The sequence below is a fragment of the Maylandia zebra genome, linkage group LG5 (genome assembly GCF_041146795.1).
Source record: "Maylandia zebra isolate NMK-2024a linkage group LG5, Mzebra_GT3a, whole genome shotgun sequence".
NCBI classification, from domain to species: Eukaryota; Metazoa; Chordata; class Actinopteri; order Cichliformes; family Cichlidae; genus Maylandia; species Maylandia zebra.
The window spans coordinates 29,275,620-29,300,557 of NC_135171.1; the positions used below are offsets into that span (position 1 = coordinate 29,275,620).

The window sequence follows — 24,938 nt, forward strand, 5'->3', positions numbered from 1 at the left end:
TGCATTTACAGGCACAAGTTTGAGCCACTCTGGAGTGCCTTTCGCTGACGTTTTAATGTTTGTTATCCTGTTTCCTTTCGGCTTTTGCAAATTGATGCGTCATCATTCAATAAAAAATTCCTACTATTGCTATAAACACATACTCTGTCAATTCCCTTGAACACAGAGCTCCCAAAACTGCGAGGCCAGCAGCTCGGCCAGCAGCTCTCCTCCCTTCCCTTTCTTTTCTGCTCTTATTTTGATTCTCTCTTTTCTCTCCAGTGTCAATAATGCTGCGTTTAGCTCACTCCTTCCATTCTGCATGCTAACTGTGTTTTAATCCACTTATGCCGCTCATTTTAAGGTGCATAATTTTGCAGAGAGATTTTATTTTATTTTTTGCAGAATTTAGGGCATGTTTTTCCCCCACCCTGTGGAGATTTAAAATGCGCAGCCATTCCACCTCATTTTCCCCATTCCCTCTTCTTCTCTTTTCTCTCTGTCATCTTATTCTTCATCCTTATTTCTCTTCTCTTTCAATCGCAGAAGCCTTTTTGGTATGCCAAAATTATTTTTAAAGCAAATGTGTTGTGCAGATGCACCACTGAAAAACATCCTTGAGGCTAAAACATGCTCCAGCGAAGATACATAATAACACTGTGTCTGTGGTATGCTACAAAAAGCAGGTTTGTGCAAACCGCAGAGGCTCCAAAATCTCAGCTACATGCTCATATGTGTGCATTCAAAGAGACAAGAAAAGAAATATAAAACAAATAGGCAAACAATGATCAAGCTTTAGTGTATTTGATTTCTTCCTGGCAGACAAAAATGTGCACCGCCGAGTATTTGTGCCAAATGCAAACAGAAAACCGCATTCATGGGTTTATTAAGCCTCAGCCCACGCTGCTTTGACAATTGCTAAGGTTATAAGTCAAAGAAATCCCTTTGCCCCAGATAAATTTCAAAAGACACTGCTACCCTTGTTGACTTCATCAAACTCTTTTATTTTTTGTCTTTAAATAATGGACAGTGGACTGTGATCCAAAAGACGACTTCTCTACCCCTAACCTTCATTGTATTTCACACAAATGGAGTCTAAAAAAATCTCTTACTAATTCATTAGCCATCTGGGGTGCAACTGTATTGTGCAAAATAATTTTTATTTAATCCTTGAATAGTTAAGGCGATATTTTCAGCTCACCTGTTTGTTCTAATCTGCAGTTTACTAAAAAAATTGTCCCATGTGTGATGGTGATTAAAAATGACTTAAATGGCTCATCCAGGTTCAAATTATCTTCAGTTGACTGACTAATTGAATCAGTGCAGGTGCTTAACCTTCAGCCAGATTAGACAAGCAACCAAAATAACTGAAAGGATTCATTTATGACCCCTTATCTTTTATGCAGGAATATTTTTTCTAATGACGCCATTTGAGTTTATCATAGCTGCCGTCTTTCCTTAATCTATGACAGATGCCTTCTAATATATAATTGTATTGTGTAATTGTTTTAATCATTTTAATGCAATAAAAGCATCTCCAACTCATCTCCATTAGTTGTTTTGCTGTTATTTGCCTCAAGGCTTCTGCAGCAGCACGTCTTGCTATTCTAGGCCTATTAGCTATGCTTCATTGCAACATTGTAGCGATCAGACACTGAAAATTAGTGCACGATTTTAAAACGTGCATATATTTTCAAAGTGATAAAAAACTGAAAAGTTGAAGAAGTCAAAGTTTGACTTTATGACTGAACTTAAAACAGTTGAGAGTTACATTTCATTTTTTGTTTTTATGAATTTGATTATGCCAAAAAGAATTTGCAGCATATTAAAGATAATCTCAGAAAAAGATGGTTTGTGTAAAAACTGATCATCAAAATAAAAGCCTGACATCTCTCATTTCATCCTGAGTCTGATTGCACAGCTTACATCAGCTTAGAGACTAAACAGAAAGTCTGTGGTGCTTTCTGGTTTATCAGGACTGAAACAAAAAAAAAATGGTGTCAGGTTGAATTATGCAGGATTTACAGTGTTGCACTAAAATTCAGCATATTTTCTTTTTGAAAGATCAAGGTTCAGACCTGTGTCTTCCCAGTGCCTTATCTTCAAGGAAGAACAATTCTAAATAGCCGTTTGAAGTTCCTTTAATTTTCCTTGTGCAATGCTAAAGAAACATTTTCACTTCTCAGAATTGTTGCATGAGAGAGATTGCTGATCGCTTCCCTCCCTCTGTGGTGTTGTCTAGACAGGAGGAGGCCGTAAGCCTGGCAGGCAGGCAGACACTCCATGGTTAATCTAAAGCAATTAGCTCATTTGTCATCCGCTGCCTGCTCTCAGTCTATCTGCCTCCTCCTCCTCCTGCATTCAACTAAAGGTCACAAGCGGTCATTGCCGAGTCAGATGGCTCTGAGAGTGCAGACAGAGAGAGAGAGTGGGGAGGGCAGGAGAATTGAGGGAGGGGTGGTAGGAGAAAGGAAGACAGGGAGGAAGAAAATATGGTGGGAAGGAAGGAGGGAGTGGAAGGGAAGAAGTTGAAGAGTGCAAAGCAGGGAATGTGAAGGGAGGCAGAAAAGAAGGCAGGACATGAAATATATTAGCAAAGGAGATGGAAAATATGAGGTTGAAAAGCTTAAAAAGGGAGGAAGGAAGGCAACCAGAAAAGAAAATGTAAAAAAAAAAAATCAATGATGAAAAGAGTAGAAAGGGAGAAAGGGAAGAAGAGAGAGAGAAGAGCTCGCTAATTCCTCCCCCCTTTCTCAGTCCTCAGATGACTCGACAGTCTGGGTAGTCAGAAATAGCACAGACAGCTGTGTGTGTGTGTGTGTGTGTGTGTGTGTATGTGTGTGTGTGTGTGAGAGAGAGAGTGTTTGTGCAAGCTCCTATATGTGTGTGAGTGTGAGAGGCAGAGTTATAGGTCATAGGTTCACACAATTTTGCCTGCCAATTTCCATGAGAAAGGCTATAGGGGGCAATGGGTGGTGGTATGTGTGTGTGTGTGTGTGTGTGTGTGTGTGTGTGTGTGTGTGTGTGTGTGTGTGTGTGTGTGTGTGTGTGTAAGGGAGGTTTGCACAAACACCCACACATACATACAAGAAAGACACACAAAATGATACACACTGTCTCTTCCCATTGACTTTGGAAGTCATAGTCATGGTGCAGCCAACAAGTGTGGGAACTTTGGTCCATAAAACTCCCACTGCTTGATTCAACAGTGGGAAAATAGAGACAGAAATGTGTGTGTGTGTGTGTGTGTGTGTGTGTGTGTGTGTGCATGTTTGAAGGGGTAAGTTATCATCCTTCCTCATCTTTCTCTAACCGTCATCCCATTTCTGATTCTCATCTTTCATTAGTCTTTGCTCTGACAAAATGTAAAACCAGAACTGTAACTTTACATGATCCACTTGCACAGTGTGTAATTTTACATTACCCAAAGCCTACTTTGCAAATGAGGACCAGATCCTGCTGGCTAGGGCATTGTTTTAGATGGTGGAAGAAACCGGAGCTCCCAGAGAAATACGTGCAAGTACGGAGAGAAGGTGCAAATGAGTGAAAGGCCCTGCCCGGGTTTGAACCCAGGAAGAAGTTAGAGGTAACAGCAAGCAAAATGTGCTGACATATGTACCTGAATCCATCTCAAATGGAGATTCTTTCCCTGTAAAAACAAAAAAAATGAATGCATGCAAATCAGTACAGAGGTTAACTATGTCAAACCACTGTACTGTAATAATAATAATAAAACAAATACCGATATCACAGTCTATATATCAAATTTTAAAACTAAATGGATAAGGGAAAAAAACAAAACAGCCATCACTGCCATTGTGATAAAGAGCATTATTTCACCACGTAAGTAACCACCTTATCTAAATGTTCAGTGCAGACATTTTACAACAAGACAAAATAAAGTAGAACTGGAGGATATGTAATAGGTGTAAGAACTGGGTGTATGGAATAGATGAGTGCTGGAGTGGAAGAAGGACAGAGAAGCATTAGTCTAAATTTAGAGTGTTAATCCAGGGAACTCCCATGTTAAATTGCAAGTCCCATCTGGAACGCTAGCTATGCTAACTCTAGCAGAGAGTAGGTCACTGACTCTGAGTAAACTAAATATCCTGACCATGAAACACATAAAGCATGCTGCCAGCTCTCACCAATACAATACAGGTGCTGTGACCTTTGACACTTTGACCTTCAGACTTTAATGACCTTTCAGAGTCCACCCTAATAACACATTTGACTCAGTTTTTTTTAAATACGAATGATAAAATACAAAAGTCTTTGTTTTTTAACAAGAACCAATGACAACTTTAATAAAACTGAATAATAATAATAAGGATTATTATTAGAAAAAAGTAAATGTGTTTGGATAGCATTAAAAGCTATAGTACTGAAACGTCTCATTGAGCAGGTCGCACTAATCAGTAAGTTTGGTGCTTTCATGTTTTATGCTGTTTTCACCTAAAACAATTGCAACACAGCTGATTAAAGTTCTACGAGTTCACAGCTTTTTGAGGTTTCTTGTAAAAATACTGGAAGAAGAATTACTTTCGTGACAGGTGGTGAATATACTGAGCTACAGTACTGTACATTAGCTTACTTACATTTTATTTTAAAAAAATGCAATTTCAATACCACTAATGCATTTTTGTAATTGTAAATAATTTGCTTTTTGGCTTGACTTTGTTTTACTCTCTGTGATATGTATGCGTATGTCTGTTTTCTGAAGTTGGCCATGTTTTGAAGTTGCTATTAAAAAGATATAACCATGCTGTTTGTTTGACTAGCTCTCATCAGCATGTGGGCGGTATTTATTATAGTTGTCTTGTGTTTGTCCAAAGGTTTTACAGAAATAACTCATTTTTTATCTTTAATTCTGTTATAGCAATTGCACTGTTTTCACCAAAATTATTACAGTAAAAAATGTAAAACTGTATAAAAGACATTATCCTGACCACACAGTTACAGTTATGTTTCTGCATGTCTTAAGAATATTTGTTTTTTCTGGTTTGCAGGAGTCTGGCTGAGCTGTGGGATGATAAAGGAAATGAATAAAAATTAAATAGAATCCCTGCTGTGCTGACATCAGAAACATCAGCGAAATGGAAACAAGGCACAGACAAACGCAAACAACACACCTCATACTGTACTGGACACGCAAAGCCATCAATGTTAACAATGGAAAAAGTGACAGTATGTAAAATCCAACAAGGAGACCGGAAATCTTTCACTCAGTGTTCTCACACACACACACACACACACACACACACACACACACACACACACACACACACACACACACTGCTCCTCTGTGTACTAGCTGACCTGCAGAGCATTCTGTCTGAAACATATGAAAATCAAACCTCATTATCAGCTGCTTGTCTGGCTCTGTGTTTGTGTGTGCGCGCGTGAGTGTATGTGTGTGTTGCTCATTATAATTCTAGCCAGAAGGAGCTAGACTACCCCTGTCGTCTCGCACCCCCGCACACGCAGACGCGCACGCACACAGATAGACCTTCGTTCACAAACACACACGGTGTTCATTTGAATGAGAAAGAGACAAGAAAGTCACGGGGCAGGTCACATTCGCGTGTGTGTGTTTATAATGGACCTGATCCAAAGTGACACTAGACATAATAATAATCATTAGCAGCGTGCAATCAGTGGCTGCGCGCACACAGACACACATTTACAGGTCATCAGGTTAGCTAACAAAGTTACTGGTTCAATTCCTTCTGTCAGCAGTGGCAAATTTTTGCCAAAGTGCCCTTTAGCAGTACTATTACAGCAAAATTACACCAACCTTTACTGTTATATTGTTACATTTACTTTTGTGCATGACTAGTCTTTTCTGTATTCTACATCTACAAGCTTACATGGATAAAATAATTATTGTCCCTCATTCATTTTTTAAAAATTCAGCGCTCCTCTTTTCTTTGTAGCTGTGCACTTTTTGACCTTCTTTAAAAAAATCAGTTACTGGTTCAACTCTATTTCAAATAACTGAAAATCAGCCTTTGATCAACAAAATCTTTCTAGTGGGAATTAAAAAGTTGAAACACACTTTGCATGGATAAACCTGCAGAGGGCTCATTAATGGTTGGATCATTAATGATTGCCTACAGTTGCCTTTTTCTCCACATTGCTAATGGTCTCTTGCCAGGCCCACTTCACGTCAGGACAGCTCTCCCTCACTCTCCACATCTGTGCCGAGCCACAGGCCTCACTTGGACCCACAGTCTGGGCCCAGCTTTCAACATGATAACCCAGTGTTCCCACCACGTCCCCTGTTAATGAATGTGTGTGTTTGTAAAGCCAATAGTTAAATAATCACGATTTCATTTTAGTATACACAATTATTATTTCTGTCATAAAAGAACAGTACGGATATCATGCATATTATAACTGGCATACACTAGGGGCTGAGAGCCAAGGATCAGTTTTCAATATGATATTATTACATTAGGTTGTTTACAGTAACACATCACAGTACAGTGACACCCCTCTCTTCACTTTACCCTCATTCATTTTATACGCTCCACCATAAGGAGTCTTTAAGTGACCTAAGACTGGCAGGGTAGCCCGTTTAGATCTCCTGAATGCTTTAATAAAAATGTTAAGTATTTGGCACCAGTGTGTTGATAACTTATCACAAGAGGACGTGATTCAATATGATAAATGTGCCAGTGCACGATATTTCTTTCATAGCTCCAGCTAATGACTCTTCTGAGATTATTTCTGCTTATTAACCAAATATTTGTTCTATAAAACATTAGAAAAAGAATCGCTGTCACATTTTCCTAGACTCCAGACAGCATTGTCAAATGTCTAGCGGTGTCTGATTAACAGTTTGAAGAATAAAGAAATTCCGTTAATGTAAAAACTGGCACAGATCTGTCAAATGTTTCATGTTATTGGCCAGAAATGACTTCAATTATCCAAACAGTCGTTGATTAATTTCCTGTTGTTTGATTTAAATTAATGTTAATAATGAATTTCAATGTCACGATTTAATGCATTAAGTAATAATAATAGATTGCATTTATATAGCGTTTTTCGGGACCCCTCAAAGCACTTTACAATTCCACTATTCATTCACTCTCACATTCACACACTGGTGGAGGCAGCTACAGTTGTAGCCACAGCTGTCCTGGGGCAGACTGACAGAAGCAAGGCTGCCATATCGCGCCATCGGCCCTTCTGGCCAACACCAGTAGGCGGCAGGTGAAGTGTCTTGCCCAAGGACACAACGACCGAGACTGTCCGAGCCGGGTCTGGAACCGGCAACCTTCCAATTACAAGACGAACACCCAACTCTCTACTCTAAGTAGTATTAAGATGCATCCTGTATACATGGATTGGGGAAATTGGGCTGATTTTTTTTTTAAATTTTGATGAGATGTTACTGATTTTTTCCAGCTACTATTAGTTTAATCTTAGTCGGTCACTTTAGTGAGCAAGAATTTGTAAGTGTGCTAAGTCACTAAATGGGTTTCTAACATCTAAGACATTTTGAGCTACGTCCAAAAGCTGAAAGAAACCAAAAGTTTGCTTTTATCTGACAAAACAGTTATAAATTATTTTACTTGCGTATCCTCAATAGAGAACTGTTTTAAGCCATGCTCCAAAAACTTGTTAAAAATGACTCATAGCATTAAATGTATCACAATAGCCCACTAATAGTGAATTTTTATGCATTTAGAAGAATATAAAAGAAATAATACTGAGAAAAATTAGTGGTGTTTCAGTGATAAAGGGTCACTAAGGAGGTATGAATTTAGTGTAATAAATATTCAAGGACAAACCTGTTGTGTTCTGCAGGTGTGTGTGCCTAAGATAAGCTAAAAGCAGTTATAGAGGTAATGAGTTTGCGATCAAGCCTGCAAAACGAGGCAAATATATGTATGTGTGTGTGTGTGTGTGAGCCAGGCATTCGTCTCCAGCTGCCAAATCAAAACTCGCTCAGCCAGTCCTTTCATGCACACACACACACACGCGCACACACACACCTGGCTAGACAAAACAATGTCTGTCTGACCCTGTGTGCGTTTTTGTGTGTCTGCATGGGAGAATCAATTCCACATTAATAAACAATGGTTAATGAATTAAAAGCACTTCTGTCTGCGGCTACAGTGAGTGTGTGCGGAACACAAGCAAACACTGAGAACGATGTTAATGATTTACTGTGCACGAAAATCTGTTGTGCTCAGACTGGATGCCATGTGATTCAAGTACCAATCCCCACTAAAAGCTCTACTATTAAATATTTTGATATCAGTGATGAATTGGATGACTAAACATAATCTAAAATAGATCACTTGTATTGATGAATTCACAAATTTTACAGCTCTTTCTTTTAAAGACTTGCTAGGAAGCTGTGTTCATAATTAATCTCTTTTAAAAACGACACACCTGTTACGCAGTTACAAGTTACACACTAACAGCTGAAGAGGTGGAGGCCAAACAAAGACTCGAAATAAGGAGTAGGTTTGCTCAGAAGGCTCTTAATTCTAACTTTCATTATATATTTTTTTCTCAATAATGAACAATTTTACTATTGTAGGGTCTACCTTACAATAAAAAGCGCCTTGAGGCGACTGTTGTTGTGATTTGGCGCTTTACTCATTTATCTGCTCAGGATCATAGCGACGAAGTCCAAATTCCAAACATATTTGGTTTGCTTTTAGAATTTAAAAAACATAATAAGCAAACGCTGTCATTTCACAAGCAGCAACCTGTTGAAGTTTAAGGTTTCACGATCTATGCTTCAAGAATAAGTCATTTGGAAAAGTTGTACTATTTTCCTTAGTATCTTCTAAGACTTTTTTGTGGTTTTGAAGTGCAACCAGACTATTTGTGGTTGTATTAAAAACCAGAAAGCCTATCCTAACACACATTTTGCTAATTTTCTTAAGTTAGTAGCAATTCCCCTCCCAGGCAGTCGCTCCTTTTATTTCATTGAAGAATTGTAACAGATGCCAATACCTATGATGATGGTGGAATAATAATGTAAATGCTACATTTGATGATCTCTGTTTACATTAACATGCTCCATTAAGGAAATACTGAACCATTTGATGACTAAACACATTCTTACCCTCCCTTGACCAACACCGCCACCCTCACTCTCTTTATAAACTGCAATCCAACAATAGCAACAAGTGAACACCTGAATGCTTCCTTTATTATTCAGGTGCCGTTGAGCAAGAAACCGAAGCCTCACCTGCCTCACGAGAGCTGATTAGAGGTGAGTCTTTAAGAAAGAAAGTGCACTCTCAGAGCCCGGTGGCTAAAACGTTCAAAAACACCTGGCTCTGAGAGGGCACTTTCTTTCTTAAAGACTCACCTCTAATCAGCTCATGTCCTTTCTTTATCCTCCACATGAATCAACACGCCTTTGCTTTTGTGCCTTTGCGTGTGTGTATGTGTCTGTGTGCTAGAGATGAGATAACCTCTAGTTTAGACAAAACAATTTTCTGCAGAAACCCAAACAGCATGACTGCAACAAAGCTGAAACAAAGAACTGCATGGAAAGTATAAAAAGGAAAGAATGAGCAGGAGCGGGGGGTGGGGGGGAATAAAGGGTGAAAATATTTTACCGTCTGAATATTTTGTGGTAGACATGTAGAACTCTAACGTTTATTGCAAAAGACATCTGGCAAAAACCCAACATACACGTGGAAATCTGTCTGCGAGAGAGCAATGATATTTTCCCTGTACTTACAGCCGACAGTGTTTTAATGCTGTTGATGTTTCTCCGTATCATCAGGGTCAGAAATGTTTACCATAAGAGGGTGTGTGTTGTGAAAGCTTAATGGATGGATGGCAAACAAGCTGGGAAACTGGCTCCATGCCTCCAGAGCACAAAATGATATGGGCCTCACATTAAGCTGTGCATGCCAGCTGGCAAAGTCTACCGTCTCCTCACTGAGGAAGGTGTGGGAAGCTAGTGGACACAATGTGAGCAGCGATCGTGTTTCTGATGTAGCCAAGAATCTGTCAGTGCAGGTGTGATGGGAATTGTTTGTCTTTTTTAAAGAAACTAGCTATTTCAAAGTTTGTCTCCTGTAAGAAGACTCCTTCCATACTGTGGTGCATTTAGGAGACAAACAAAAAAACAACTTCTAAGAAGTTCCTTAAACCTTTCAAGTTGAATTTTCACTTCAACTGACTCCAAAAGGTCTTGTGGACTTTGTGTGGGGTAGCCAAATACAAATTTAAGTCTGATGCCATGGAGCGGCTGGACACTGAGTCATGGCTAAAAATAGTAAAAAGAACAAACCTTCATCAGACATGTACATCCGATGAAGGCAACATGTTGTTTTCTTTTAAATTTCCTGTTTTCTCATTCCTACCCATCATCATCAAGTCTTGTGGTCCCCATGCTTACATGAAGAGCACAATCAAGGCCGTCACAAAGACTTTAATGGACTAAAATTTGGTATGTTTACGTAAAACAAAAACAGCTGTCAGGCTGAGACACCACAGATGCTGGAAGCTCCGTTCACAGATTTTTCTGCCACTTGTGGGCAGCAGAACTATCTAAGTCCTTCCAAAAGCAAGTCTTAAAACTCGACAGCCATCTCAACAGCTCATCTCGATAGCATTCGAAGTAGTATTATTACCTTTATTGTTGCCGAGACATAAAAACTGCAAATACAGAAACATGAAACAGTCAAATATTTGCTAAATCTGACCAAAAATAAAATTTCAAAAAGCTTTCTTCTTCTGCTGAAAAATTCTCCTACAGCGTTTTCATCTTATATAGTTTTGAAGAATCTATATAATGCAATGCCATTATCATAATATTTTATCAGAAATAAACACTGAGCAGAAATTTGGAGAAACATTAGGCAGAGTCTTCATGTTAATGTGCAGGTCTGCGCGCCCTTATACAAACAGCATTAAGTGAAAATTAGTGCTGCAAAGGAGCCTGAAATTTGTTTTACATTGAACTCTTTTGCAAAGTGGTGAAATTTTTGAGATGGGCCAGTGCCACCCTATGTGACCCCCTGAACACACCCTTGATCATAGGATGTTAGCAAACCATTGCACCGTTATTTGCATCATTATTTATTTGGGGATATGTTTTTGTTCGAAATTCACTTTTTCCTCTGCTTGTTTTTTTACAGTTTAAACATTAAATATTTAAATGCATTGAAATGCACTCTGTGAAGTCTCCAGCCATTTAAAGCTCTTTTTCTTTCTGCAGTCTGTAGTAGTGCAGACATAGCTATAAAAAACTGACTGAAGAGCACTGAGGCTGCTTGTTTGTTTGACCAACAGTAAGTTTAGTTCTATTCTATTCTCAGAGCACATTAGTTTAAAGGTAAACCCCTTACTCCTTATAACCCCTTTCTAAAAAAGCGAATAGATTCCACCATAAGCAGGCTTAGGTTGCATACTTTTCCCCATGATCAACTTTTCGATTTTTCCAATGATCAAAAATCTGAGGCCAACATTTACATGTTTAGCTGCTCTGTAGACCAGGAGATCTGCTTTGGGCTTTGAAAAACACCATCGAATGTGAACAAAAGGCCACAGTGGAAAGGAAAAGATGTGTTTTCCGACTGAGCCAGCTTAGTGGGGATGTAGACTTGGCCACAGTGCAAGAGCATGATTGTAATATAACTTTGTTTTGATGTGCATGTGGGCTTTTATTTTCTCACCTTTTAGCCCTAAAACCATTAGAATCACATCCTTAATGTGCATCTGAAGCGGAGTACAGGGGCTGTCTGTGTGCTTTTCTAGCCTGCTGCTCTGTCTAGACACACTGAAATCCACTCAGTGTGTACGTGTGTAAATGTATGTGCGTTTGTGACAGTCAGAGAGTGAGGGGGTTACTTGGCGTTTAGGTGGAGCTTGGTTTGTGTCTATGTGTTTGAATGGTTGAATATGTAATGATAATTATTAGCAATATAAACAGCTAGGAGGAGTCACGGTGGCATTCTGTGTGTGTGTGTGTGTGTGTGTTTGAGGATGCAAATGACGTGGTCCCAGCTGTTTCCTGTGAGCCAGAGGGCAAAGGAGGCAGACGCGTTCTCTCTGGAAGTCTGAGTGTGTGTGCGCACAGGGGTCAAGCCCACGGTCATGAGCGTCTGTGTCGCGTGGGTGGGGGGAATGGGAGTGTATGTGTGTGCTTTGTACACTGAAGTGTCCATTGTCTAGACTCTGTCTAGCAGTGAGGGCAGCTGATTGGTTGACAAATCATCGTAAATGTCGCACAAAACGTCTTTGTGTGAAATCTACATCACGGATTGCTTCCGAACATAATGTAAGGTATATCCACACAAAAGGCCAAAATACGTATGTGGTGACTTACGTAACTCAAATTCTTTTTTCACATTTGGTGAAAATCATCTATGCTTTTGTCTTTTTTGTAAGATGCTCTCCAGTAGTTGACAATCATCCAAGTTTAGTCTTGACTCTTTCATGAACCACATACAGCCCAATTTAATCTCAAGTGGGCTAGATCAGTGAATCAAGGAAAAATAGCAATGAAAAAAACACTGTCTAAATTTTTCCATTTGTTTTAGAAGACACTCTGACTTCATATGAGCCATTCATTTCAAGTCTGAGATGTCTTCAGAAAAGTATGTGGAATCTCAATAATATGTGTCCGTCTTCCATATTCACTCAGGCTACTGTCACCACAAAGGCTACTGTCATAAATCAAATAAACACTTTGCCTACCTGGCTTAACAACTTTGCTTTGGTGTGGTAGGGCAGGCCACACGTAAGGTCTTTGTCAGTAAGAAGGCTGTAAAACTGGTGATGATTCAGACATCTGGCTTGAATGATACAGTATGAAAGACTTTCACGACATGATTCATTCTTAGACACTGTCAGCACAGTGCTTCCTTTTTCAAAAACCCAGAGAAAAGTTCAAAAGTTAAGACCTGCTTCACTGAAATTTTCAGACATTGAAAAACCATCCAGTGGGTTGTTTTGGATCTTCTGGCTGGCTGGGAATTTGACACTCATGGTTTAGACTTCTAACCTTAAATTTTAAGCAATAATTTCATTGAGCACTGCAGTTTCAAATATTTTCTTAGACAAGGACGTCAAAAAAATGTGTGTTTAAAACGCTCGTTTGTTCTAATTTTTTGATTTCAGCATGCAGATTTTTCATTTTTGGAGCCTGCTCCAACCCTGTGCTGAGACTTGGCTATCTATATTGATCTGTGGCTTCCTGCAGTCAGCATCAATATGTCCAGTTGTTATATTTACTGGTAGCTTTGTCAGCAGGTGGACAGAAACAAATCAATCAGTCATCAAAGGTCTCATAAATATATCTGCACTTAAAAAAAACAAACAAGGAACATAAAACTGAATTCATTAACATAATATAGTTAGTGAGGAGAAATATTATGGGAGAAGGCACACAAACAACCAAAACCAACCCCCTCCGCTGTGACAATGAACCTTTCACCCCTCCTCCTCCCTGCCTTCTCCTGACCTGACCCTTGACCTTTACCCTTAAAGATACTCAGACTGTTTCACTTCACCCACTGCCTCCCAGCAGATGCAGCACGACATTGGTTTCAAATGCAAAAATGCCACCATTGACACAGCAAACATTTGCATACATCTGAATATCCGAATGTCTAATGAAAATCTGCAAACTGAATTACTCATGGAGGCCTTTGACATAACTTAAACATAATCTTGATATTTCTTCCCACAACGTCTGAAATCACTCAACTACTTTCATGTTTCTTCAAGTTAGGTTAATGTGAAAAAGCCGATGGTCCATCAGGAGAGTTACTAACCTTTTAAGGCAAAAATATTGCTAAATGTTAATTAAACAAGATGACTCATAAACTACAGTTTTGATGACTTTCATTCTGAGTATCACTCTAATTCATTTAACACCAGAGATTCCATATTAATGCCATAGGGGTGCGATTCTAAATGACTAAATAAACATTGATCTTAAGTATGAACAGATTCAATTGGAGAAACTTTGTAATTGAGAAAACAAAGGAAAACGATTCACCAATTTACTTATGAAACTACTGACGTGTCACTCAGAATAGTCTCTACATGACATCACGTTTAAATTCCATGTAGACATCCAATCATATGCGTACAGAGGTGACAAAAACACAAACTCTTAAAGATATAAAATAATAATAATTTAAATTTTCTTTTCAGCAGACAAGCCTGCGTTCATGACCTGTTCCACATTAGCAGGTGACACCACGCTCTTAAAAGACCAGACAGACAAATTATGACTCAGACCAATTAACAAAAGCCAAGGGACACTTTAATTTCTTCTCAACACGTAATCAGACATTAACGTTAGCAACTTCCTCTGTCCCAGACTAATTAATAAGAAAACAGTCTTTTTTTTAAACTACACTGACACACAACAATTGAAGTATTTAGACCAGACAGTCATAAAGGTTTATTTTTCGTCCTCAGCGTAATTAACGAAAAACAAGAGACAATCTTTTCCACATTACTGTGTGCGAGTCTATGCCTACAGCAGGCAGACAGTCATTGCCTTTATTTATAGAGCCAGCCTCTTGGACCTCAGACAGTCTCTGTATGGATTTATTCACACTGAGAGACAGACATATAGGGCTGGCTCTGACTTCAGACTAATTAATGGGACAATATGGGTCCAACAGCCTACAAGAGGCTCAGCTGAATGCTGACTGGTATGCAGATAATATGCAAAAAGCACACACTCACACAAACACAAACTCCCCAAAGTGTTGCTGACCCAGAACCCCTAGACACACACACACACTGCATGCATCTACATATATGCATGATGAGAACATGCTGATGACTTTTTCGAGCTGTGTGTGTGTTGTTGGTGTCTAGACCGAGAAACAATGAACAGCTGAGAGGCTGAATAAAAAGGAACGAAAGGATTTAAACAAAGAATGAAGGAAAAAAACACTTTAAATCTGCAACTGTGTGTTATTTAATCCAGTAATTGTTGAATTAATAATGTTTTTTGTCTACTTAGTCAAAATTCAATTTTTAAGAAAAGAAAAATTATTTAAAAGTAAAACCTGACTATGTTTACTTTAAACATATTTATTTGTGTGTATATGCATATATACATCCTCGACCCTACGCAAGCAAAAGCTTTTTTTTTGGTGACTCTTAATTTACCTACGGATGATATATATGTTTAACGTGACGTGAAACAAACGGAAACAGAGACCATAACAACGTTCCCACAAGGAGATGCTGAAATAAACATAAAATATATGATATAAACCAACCAACATATAAACCAAATTATTTTACAGTTTTTGAATGTTTTATTCAGACTGCTTCACCCATTAAAGAGAAGACAGGGCGCACATATATGCATTATAATAAGATTACAGCATCACATTTTCACATTTAAAATTCAGTAAAAAGATGTTACAGCCCCCGATAATGCATTGCTTTAGATGGAGAGACTCTTGAGGGATGGGTGTTATGAGGAAAGGCTGCCCAGAAACTTTACCAGCAGCACACATTGTTGTGTGCCTCAACTTTCGGTCTTTCACCCACTATGGAAAAAAAAGGCACATTTGGACGTTTCTTGCATTAGAAATTAAGTATGCAGGCTGATACTCATCTTCTAGTGGCAACTCTCGCTATCTTCTCTTGGAAAACTTGTTTCAAATTTTTTAAACGTTCTCTGGTTCTTCAAAGAACCATCACCAACTAAGGAACCTCTACTTATGCAGGTTTTTAAATTACAAAAGGCTCGGTATTAGTATTGACTTTGCAAAATATAAGTATATATATATCTACTGTGAAAAGACTGTCAAAGTATAACTGACTGGAGGTTAAAGCTGCCTGATACCTATATAGTTGCAGCTCGGGAGGTAGAGCAAGTAGTCTACTAATATAAGGGTCAGTGGTTTGATCACCATCTCCTCAAGTCCTTGGGTAAGATACTAAGCCCCAAATTGCCCCTGATGCATCCATTGATGGTGTGAGTGTGATAGGTAAGTGTTTAAAGTGATAGAAATGAATGATGTTTGAATGGGTAAATGTGGTTTGTAGTGTTTTAGGGCTTTGAGTGCTCAGCAAGAGTAGGCAAGCACTATAAAAACACCAGTCCATTTACCTCCCATAGATTTCAGTCCATACTTCATTGAGAGCAATGCGTCTCTCTAACATCTCTGAAAACCCTCATTTAACTTTGTCAGTAACTGATATTGTTGTTGGGTCACATACATTTTGCTCTGACTGAATTTTCAAGGATAATGTGATGGAAACCTGAAAAATTTTAAAATGAAAAAGACTTTTTCTGCTTCTAGGGAACAAAAAAGGAACTAAATTTAAAAAAAAAACAACAATAAAAAACAATACAAAAAAGAAACTGATAAAGGGCATCGGCTATTCCTCAAATGATTAAATATCATAAATATTAAATATACAAATATGGTTGATCTCTGTTAAAAACCACTAATGAAAATGAATCAATTTGACATATCCGCCACTAGAATTTTAAAAAATGCATGAAATTGAATACAAGACAGGAGGTGAAATGGAAAAATCAAGGATGAAACAAGCAAGGAGGTGAGAAACGTTGGAAAGAGGCAATTTCTCACCAATTCGCAGTAAATAGGAAATGCTATTCTTTGTGCCCTTAAGCAAGACACTGAACCCAGTTACTCAGGAGTCGTGCGTTATCGGAAACTGAACAAAGGGGAAGCAGATGTGCCAACTTTTTGTGGTAATTCTTTTGAAGACAAATTACTATCTGTATATCGTACACGGGATTAAAGCGATTCTGTTTCTGGGACGATGCCAGCTGTCAGTCACAGAAAAATGAAACACAAAAGGCAGAATTTGATCCACGCCAACCCATCTTCTTTAGCTGCGAGAAAAGTCCAATAAGGAACATTATTGTTTATATTGTTTTTTCTTTCTCAATCCCCCCTCAACTGACTGCTCACACAGAAATACACTGTCACACAGGGAGGAAATTAACAGACAAACGCAGACTAACACATGTGAACGCGTGCGCACACATGCACACTCACACAGAGGACTGAGACAGCCAGACAGAGCGGTTTACATAATAAGTCTAGGAGGCCAGCCAGAACAGACTCAGTCATTTAATTTCCATGATTCACTGAGTGAGTGAGAAAGGAAGAAAGAATTTAACTCTATTTTCAGCACTTTGCTGAAACCCTTTCCCTGAAATAATACACTGTTTAATTATTCTGAAGAAATAATCAGTCAACAGCCCCCAAACAATGTGCCAATATAAAGGTGACAGATATGTCAAAAGGAGCGTTATGCGTCATTCCTGTGTTGCTACCACAGTTTACAGTAAAACAATCAAAGACAGATTTCCATGCAGGTTGCCTCAGGATGTACTTTCGTGCCAAAAATAATCTGTCAAAAGCAGAAATGGGAGAAAAAAAGTGAAGCTTTTTTTCCTGTTTTTTAATGCACATCATGTCTTGGGCCACATGGAAGCTGCAGCCCAAACAGGATGTGGGAGGGATTTTCATTTTAACAGCGTGACACATGATAGCGACAGAACGACGGGATGAATTTTAGATGTGAGATTGTCACGCTATACATAAAACTTACATGTATTCTTGTTGAATTTGGTGCAAGTAGGTGCAATTATCCAAACTAAGATCAGGAGAGAGTAATGTTCTTGTCACAGAATTACGAGTGAAAACTGGATTCTTTTGGTTGTGGTTAAGGTTAATCAGAGTCATCACTTTTACTGGTTTACAACACAAACTTCATATATTTAATTCCTTAAGAAAAAATATGTTGTTTAAAATGCAGGAAAGTGTAAATCAATTAAATAGTTAGGCTAGTCTAGTGAAATTATCTCCCTCTTCCGTATCATTTTAATGTGAAATTCTCTGGACTAATGTTTTATTTAAGTGGACCTATTAGGCTCCTTGTTTTCTGCCATACAACTCTGTTACAAGCATTTTCAATTAAACTGTTCAAGGAATCCCTGTCAGCAAAAGTTAAAACACCCTGTTTCAGTTATTTCTTCCACTCATGGCTCTGTATGATGTCACTGAAAGTGAAAATGTCATATACATTGAAATCCCATTCACCTGCTGGCCATATCTTTCATATACGATTGGGCAATCAGAGAGTCAGCTTAAAGAAAAGGGAAAAAGCTAAAACCAAGAATGATAATCTCATTTGTTTAGAAAATCTATTCATCTATCTCCCTCCCTGCCGTCTCCTCCAACCAGTCACAGCAGATGGCTGCTCTTCCCTGAGCCTGGTTCTTCCTGTTAAAAGGGAGTTTCTTCTTCTCACTGTCGCCAAGTGTTTGCTCATACGGGGACGTCTGATTGTTCTGGGGTTTCTCTCTGCTATCCTTTCAATTTCAAGCACCTAAGGGCAGCTGTTGTTGTGATTTAATGCTACATAAATAAAATTGAACTGGATTGAAAAGAATATTATATTAAAAATATGGAGCTGAAAATGGGTATAGTGGGCTTATAAATCATATTGTTCAGAGTCTGATCTAGTGTGTAGACATTTATAACTGTAAATAAAGGAGCAAATATGTCTTGATGATTTTCAGATTGTATATTACTTATGTTGCCACCCTTACAGTTAGTAGAGGGAACAAATATTGAAAGCTAAAGCCTGTTAGTATTACAAGTTGTCATTGTTTCATTACCAGATTTAGTAGAGGTAATTCACTGCTAAATGCAAGAACAAAAAATCAAGAACTGTCTTCAATGAACCTGTTAACAGCCAAGAAGTCACCAGCAAACCACATTAGCTTGCATTTTAGCAACATGCTAAACAAGCATAGTTTCAAAAAGCAGAAGATGTCATCTTGGAAATTGACTGTCTTTCATGCATTTCAACTCCTCTTATCTCCGACCAGATGAACAACATTTCCTTATGAAGCGTTGTTGGGAATTTAACCCTAACACTAAAAGGTTCACTGGCGATCTGGTGGATGCTAAGAGGTTAAAGTACAATGTGATCAAATAAGGGTTGTTGCAAGGATCAACCTTGTGACTGAACATGATGCGTGGTCACATTGTGTCCTTCCTCCTGCCAACGTTGGCGTCATCCTCCTCTCCACTCAGGAACTCTATGACTGTTTTTCTCAAATTCGTTAACCAAAAAACCCACACTCCTACCCTCCAGCTGAACTCACACATACTTCGACACACACTATTGATAACATTTATGTCAGCTATAGAGTCAGACTGAGGACGTGTTGATGTTAAGGCAGCCAGACATGTAGTAACAAATGAATAGCGAAACTGAGCTACTGGTAGGAAATGATTCTTACAAGCTGATACCAGCGATGACTTCACTCCCCCTCTCCACATACACACGGCTAGTCTGTGAGTAATGCTGATGTCATGTGCTTTGACTATCAATATCTGCTGCTCAGAACAGATGTGTTTTTGCATATGTGTGTGTGTGACTGCACAGGTACACAAAACCCTACAATTACAACTTGTGAGACAAAGGAAGGATGCGTATGAGAGGAAGCGAGACAGATAAATGATAATCTGAGGTGACTCAGAGGATCTGCAGCTCTTTCACAAATCTCAGATGAATGCTTTTATCTAAATTCAGTGACTTAAAAGTGTTTAAATGCTTCAAATCCAGCTTTGAAGGTACACAGTATGGGATGCCAAATTGGTTTGAGATGCATTATGTCTTTAGAACTCAGCTAGGAGAGCTGCTTTTCACTTAATTTCATTTCCAGTGGTCGTCTCAAAGTGTCTATAAGAAATACTATTTTAATTATCTGCTAGTTAGATGCACCATTTGTGTTGGTTAATGCAAAATTAACACAACCATGTTAACGTCTTTTATAAATCTCAGAAAGAGATATAAAAACTTGGACAGATAAAGCTGAAACTTTCTGATTTATACCGCTCAAGTGAAATGACTAAAGATGGGGTTTTTTTAGTTTTTTTTAGAGGTGAACTGAACCAGGCAGCCTTAATATATGCAGCAACAGATATGTCAGGTGTCTGCTATGAAATCTGTGCTTTCTTCTTCAGATCTATTTTTAAGATCTTCAGAGGTAAAAAATTTAGGGAACCCCTCCTTTTTCTATCATGTCATCCTTTGATCACCGCATCAAGTGCATAACGGGGATTATCTTTTACTTTGTTCTACTGTGCTTTTCATCTTTCCTGTCACACTCCGGTGCTTACTGCCCAGTAAAGCTGAACAAGCTTAAATGTGATATTGTTTTTGGTTTTTTAATAAAAGCCAACGCATCGTTAGTTTCAGTCTGTCAACTCCTACGCAATCTAAAATTCACCAGAATGTCTTTTGTTCCGTTCTTTTTTCCTCTTATTTCTCCTTCACTTCCTCTGTCGTTTTCTTTTACAGACACCGTATTTGCTTTTTCCAAAGTTTTGACATTTTCTTCTTGCTAACTTCTCTCTCCGCTGTCTCTCTAGTCTGCTCAGTACTCTTCACTGTCTGCCTCTTTGGTTTATCTGTTTCCCTCCTCCTGTCCTCCAGACTAAACATCACGTCTGTTTTCAGACAGAAGAATTGAGTATGCGCCTCTGTCTGCATTCTTATCTTGCCTCTCTGTTACAAGTTGAGGCAACTATGGTTATCACATGGCTTGATTGCCATAACCCCTATCAACATTACTACATGCTTACATGGACTTACTTTCTTGGAATTCTAGTTGGGAGATTTCGATCGCAGACTGGTTCTAAGAATAAAAAAATCCTATTTATATTACCAAAACATTTCATGTGACTTACAGCTATTGCATTTCTACAGCTTGGATCGGCACTACAGTGCTTTGTCAAGTTGTGCACCAACCCAAACTGGTGATTGAACATTTTAATGCGCTTGTCATGCTAGCTGCCGTATTTTGCTGATATTTACAATAGTCTGCTTATACTTCTTACACTTAACGTTTTTACCTGCTTAAACAACAAACAATGCTATATCAAGTAATACCTGCTAAAGAGCTGCTAGCTAGCTGTCACTGGGAATGAACCAGCACTGAAATCTACCATCACACATTACATTTTGTACTAAAACTTGCTGTTTGGAGTGTTTCATATATGTCTAACCATAATAACAGCCAGAAAGTTGAGGGAACACATCGTGTCATCTTAGCTATGTAGCATGAGAGCTAGCTGGAAGGGGATATGTCATTAGAGTGTCTAGCTGTCTGTCAGGCACGCATTGTGGAATAACTTGGGTGTTTTGTGCATTAAGAATAAATTGTAAATATCTGCAAAGTGCAGCATATGAAGCAAATGTTATTTCTTGGTAAGTGCACAACTTTCTACACTATACTGCTGAAATCTATACATCACAAAAGTAACTCCATTGAGGCCACTGACACACTGACCTTTCTAACTGTCACAAGTATACCATTTGTATGTTTTCAAGGCATTGCACATAACTTTATTTATCATGCATTTACAGAATCAAAGTATATTCAATATGGATTATTGTTGGGAAACCTGGTCTGACAGCATCTGCTTGGGACTTATGTCATCTCAACATGGCAGCATGGAAAAATGACAGGTGACACCATCATGAACCATTTCTGCACAAAATACATTAGTCACCGTTCTCCATTATCATGGCTTCTAAATTTTAAATGAGAAAAACACAAAACTTGTTAAAATATTGCTTCAACCATCCAGAAAAATCACTTTCAGGAGAAATTAAGCCTTTTTATTAATGCTTCAGTTTAGGTCTCTCACACATTGCTCAAAAGGCTTTTCAGTTTTTAAAAGGCAGCAAATCACGTCATCATCTAATCGCTCATTTGGATTAAGCTCTGCAGATGTGATTGCGAATAAATATCTTTTAGTTTTGATCTATTTATCAGATCAAATAAGACTTCTAATAACGTCACGTCTGGCTTTTTATCACTATTTCTGGCACTTTAGAGGATGTATGATTTATCTACTGAATGAAAACTAAAAGTAATCATTTTTACAATTGTTACAAATACATCTTCCCAATTATGAAGGTGAACTTGCAAATGCTTAATCATTTCATCAATAACCATTTCACTGATGTGATTTATACTTTGTCTGGTTCTTCACTATAACTCGTTTTTATTGTCTGTTGATGCAGATGTTGTCTGTGGCTTCTGTGTGTGTCAGCAGGATTACACAAGCCGAATTTGATGAAACCTGATGGAGAGGTGGAACATGAGCAAAGATGGAGGCTGTTCAGTTTTGGTACAAATGCAGAACATTTTCTTTGAAACTGACCTTGGTGGAGATAAGCGCTCTGTGTGTAGCTTGCTTGTTTAAACCTGCAAAACTGCAAAGATTTGTTTGCCCTAGATCTTAAATGTTTAATTCGTCATACATGACAAGATTTGGATAAGTGGTGAAGCAAAAGACATTAAAGGTGCTGTGGAAAAGGAAAAGGCCATCTATCTGAAACTGCTGCTGGAACCTCAAACATGATTAAGAGAGATATATTGCTTTACTTGTGACAATCATTGTGATAATATAGGGTAAGGGTAAGTAAATAACACCCAATACAGACTTGGTGATTGGTCCATGACTATCTGGTAATCACTGGTCGTGAGGGAAAAATCAGTATTCCCAGCCTTCTTAGCTACCAATTTCACCTAGTGAGAGCCAGAAACCTCCAAGAACCAATGCCATCCACTTGGGAACAAAAACATTTTCCCTCAGCAACTGACAGTTGGATCACATCCAATATGGCAGACCAATATCGAGCAACATGTGCATGACGTCACATTAAAAAACCTCAATAGGCTTAAATTGTTTGCAGTGTCTGTGTGTGCACTGTCTTCTTCAACAACCTAAACTGCGTCTGAAGCTGTCTGAGTGACACACACATGCACACACACACAGCTTTCATGTCTTAAATGACCTCACAACATTATGATTGTTTGCAGTTTTAATAGTAGGTGTCCCCAGCTGGAAGAACCCCATAACTTCACTCAAGTACTTTAATGAAGCACAGATTGCACTACAGTGTACTCTATATTTTCTGTGCAAATACTGTACTTTGTGATCCATGGCATTTCTTTTAAAGGTTTAGTTACATATTTTGAAGATTTAAAAACTATAGATCATACTCATGCATCAGGAACTATGATCCAGTGTTATCATGTCTGCGATTTATTTTATTTAAATATACTGGGACTGTGAGTTTTACTCAGCTAAAAAGACCTAAATCACCGTCGTCAAACATGAATCAGGGAGTCAGATCCAGCTAGGCGAAGGGTCCCATGGACAGGGCAGTTAAGTCATTAATAACTCCAATATTACGACGCAATAGTAAGAACACATTTTATATATATCTACACAGGCAGGGACCGCTGCTGCTTTACTGTCTTGCTAGACCAAACAGCACACAAAGATTCCGACACAAAGTATACGCCAATATAAACACACGCAGTGGAACACAGGGATTTCCCGGATACGGCCACACACATAAACACACGCGCGCGCACTCTCACACGCGCGCACACAGACGGGCGGCTAGACAGCCGTCTGGCTTTGCTCGAATGACGAAGCGACGACAAAACTTCCAACTCCCCTGCTTTGTCACCGATCAAACCCAGGTATTCCTAGGGCATCAGCTTTCAGTGTCCCCCCAAGGTAACGTCCTGACAGTTTCGTCGCACTTTAAGTCTTACTTTCACCGTCAAAATCCAAAATGAAGGAGCAGGTTTTCTCTGAAACCCAAGTCAGCTGAGCGTTAAGTTCAAAAGCAGACAGAAAACGCCAACGGCTCAGAAAGTCGACCAAAAAAAAAAACACAGCAACCCCAAACTGTCAAAGTTAGCTGACATGGCGAAGAAAACAGCTCGAAACAGCCATGATGTGATATAAATTAAACCAAACAGAAGAGCTTTTTCATTCCGAGTCTTCAGGAAGAGATGGGGAAGCCTGAGGTTTTTGGTTTAAGTTCAAAATGAGGCGTTATTAATCACAAACGTTAGAAAAGGAGAAAGGGTAACGTAATATTCACCACAGTTAATAATTGCAGGGAGTACCATGACACATATTAAAACTAACAGCAGATTCTAAACTGACTCTGAACGGAAGACTTAACTCCAGTCGTTTAAATAAAAGAAATAATGTGGAAAGAGCAGAGGGAAACAGAAACTCTTCCGAGTACCTGCAGCGAAGCTTCACAGACGCATTTTTAAGACACTTGAAAGGAAAAAGTGAGCGAGGTAGAGGCAGAAAAAAGTCATTACTCACTGATTTCCATGCTCTGGAGGGAGGTGTAGCGCTTGCAGTTACAAGTACAGGAGACATTGGCGGCGGTGGCGTTTAAAACACCCATCAAGTTTAACATTTAAATGCTCCTAAAATCAGACATAAATACTCCGGGACAGAGAGGACGAGTGGAGGAGGAGAGGCGACCGGAAGAGAGAGAGGAGACTAAAAAAAATAAAATAAAAATCTCACAACAAACTCCCCTCCAAAAAATCCTCCTTTTTTCTCTGCTCTCTCTCCAATCTCCTCTCCTTTCCCTCCGGTCCTCCTCCTGTCTCGGTTCTCTCCTCCTCCTCTCTGAGGTTTCTCCTCCTCTTCCACGAAAATCTATCTATCTATCTATCTATCTATCTATCTATCTATCTATCTATCTATCTATCTATCTATCTATCTATCTATCTATCTATCTATCTGCGTGCCGCTGAAGTATCGCTGCAGCCTTTAAATGTAGTTTCAACGTTGTAAAAATGTACTTCAGCTACTTTCAGTCCCTTACAACAAATCAGCTTTAGAGGATCCGCGTTTTGCGCCGAGTGACCGGCGACTAAACTGCTGAGGGAGTCTGTCTGGTCCTGTCTGTCTGTCCCCCCCCCCCCCCCCCCCCCCCCCCTCTCTCTCTCTCTCTCTCAGTCTGTCTCTAGGGATTTCTCTCGCTCTCCCTCGCTCTCTCCCTCGCTCTGGCTCATCTGCCAGGTCGTACAGGCAGGGAGGAAACCACAGATAAAGCAAAGATCACACATTTGCCTTCCTCAGAGAGGCAAA

At 39.0% G+C, this 24,938-nt stretch overlaps 1 protein-coding gene and 1 long non-coding RNA gene across 2 annotated transcripts in view; one reads left to right on the forward strand and one right to left on the reverse strand.

Annotated features, from left to right (window-relative positions):
* pmepa1 (prostate transmembrane protein, androgen induced 1) overlaps positions 1-24,723 on the reverse strand; it is a 40,559-nt gene extending 15,836 nt beyond the window's left edge. The window contains exon 1 of the mRNA XM_004548844.4: positions 24,159-24,723. Coding sequence (XP_004548901.1) covers positions 24,159-24,255 — 97 coding nt within the window. The 5' untranslated portion in view covers positions 24,256-24,723. The remainder of the gene's footprint in view (positions 1-24,158) is intronic.
* On the forward strand, positions 19,100-22,757 carry LOC143418649 (uncharacterized). Its single transcript, XR_013098667.1, has 3 exons — positions 19,100-19,298; positions 21,376-21,477; positions 22,071-22,757. It is a non-coding gene; the product is annotated as an uncharacterized LOC143418649 (long non-coding RNA).
* Positions 24,724-24,938: the final 215 nt, after the last annotated feature.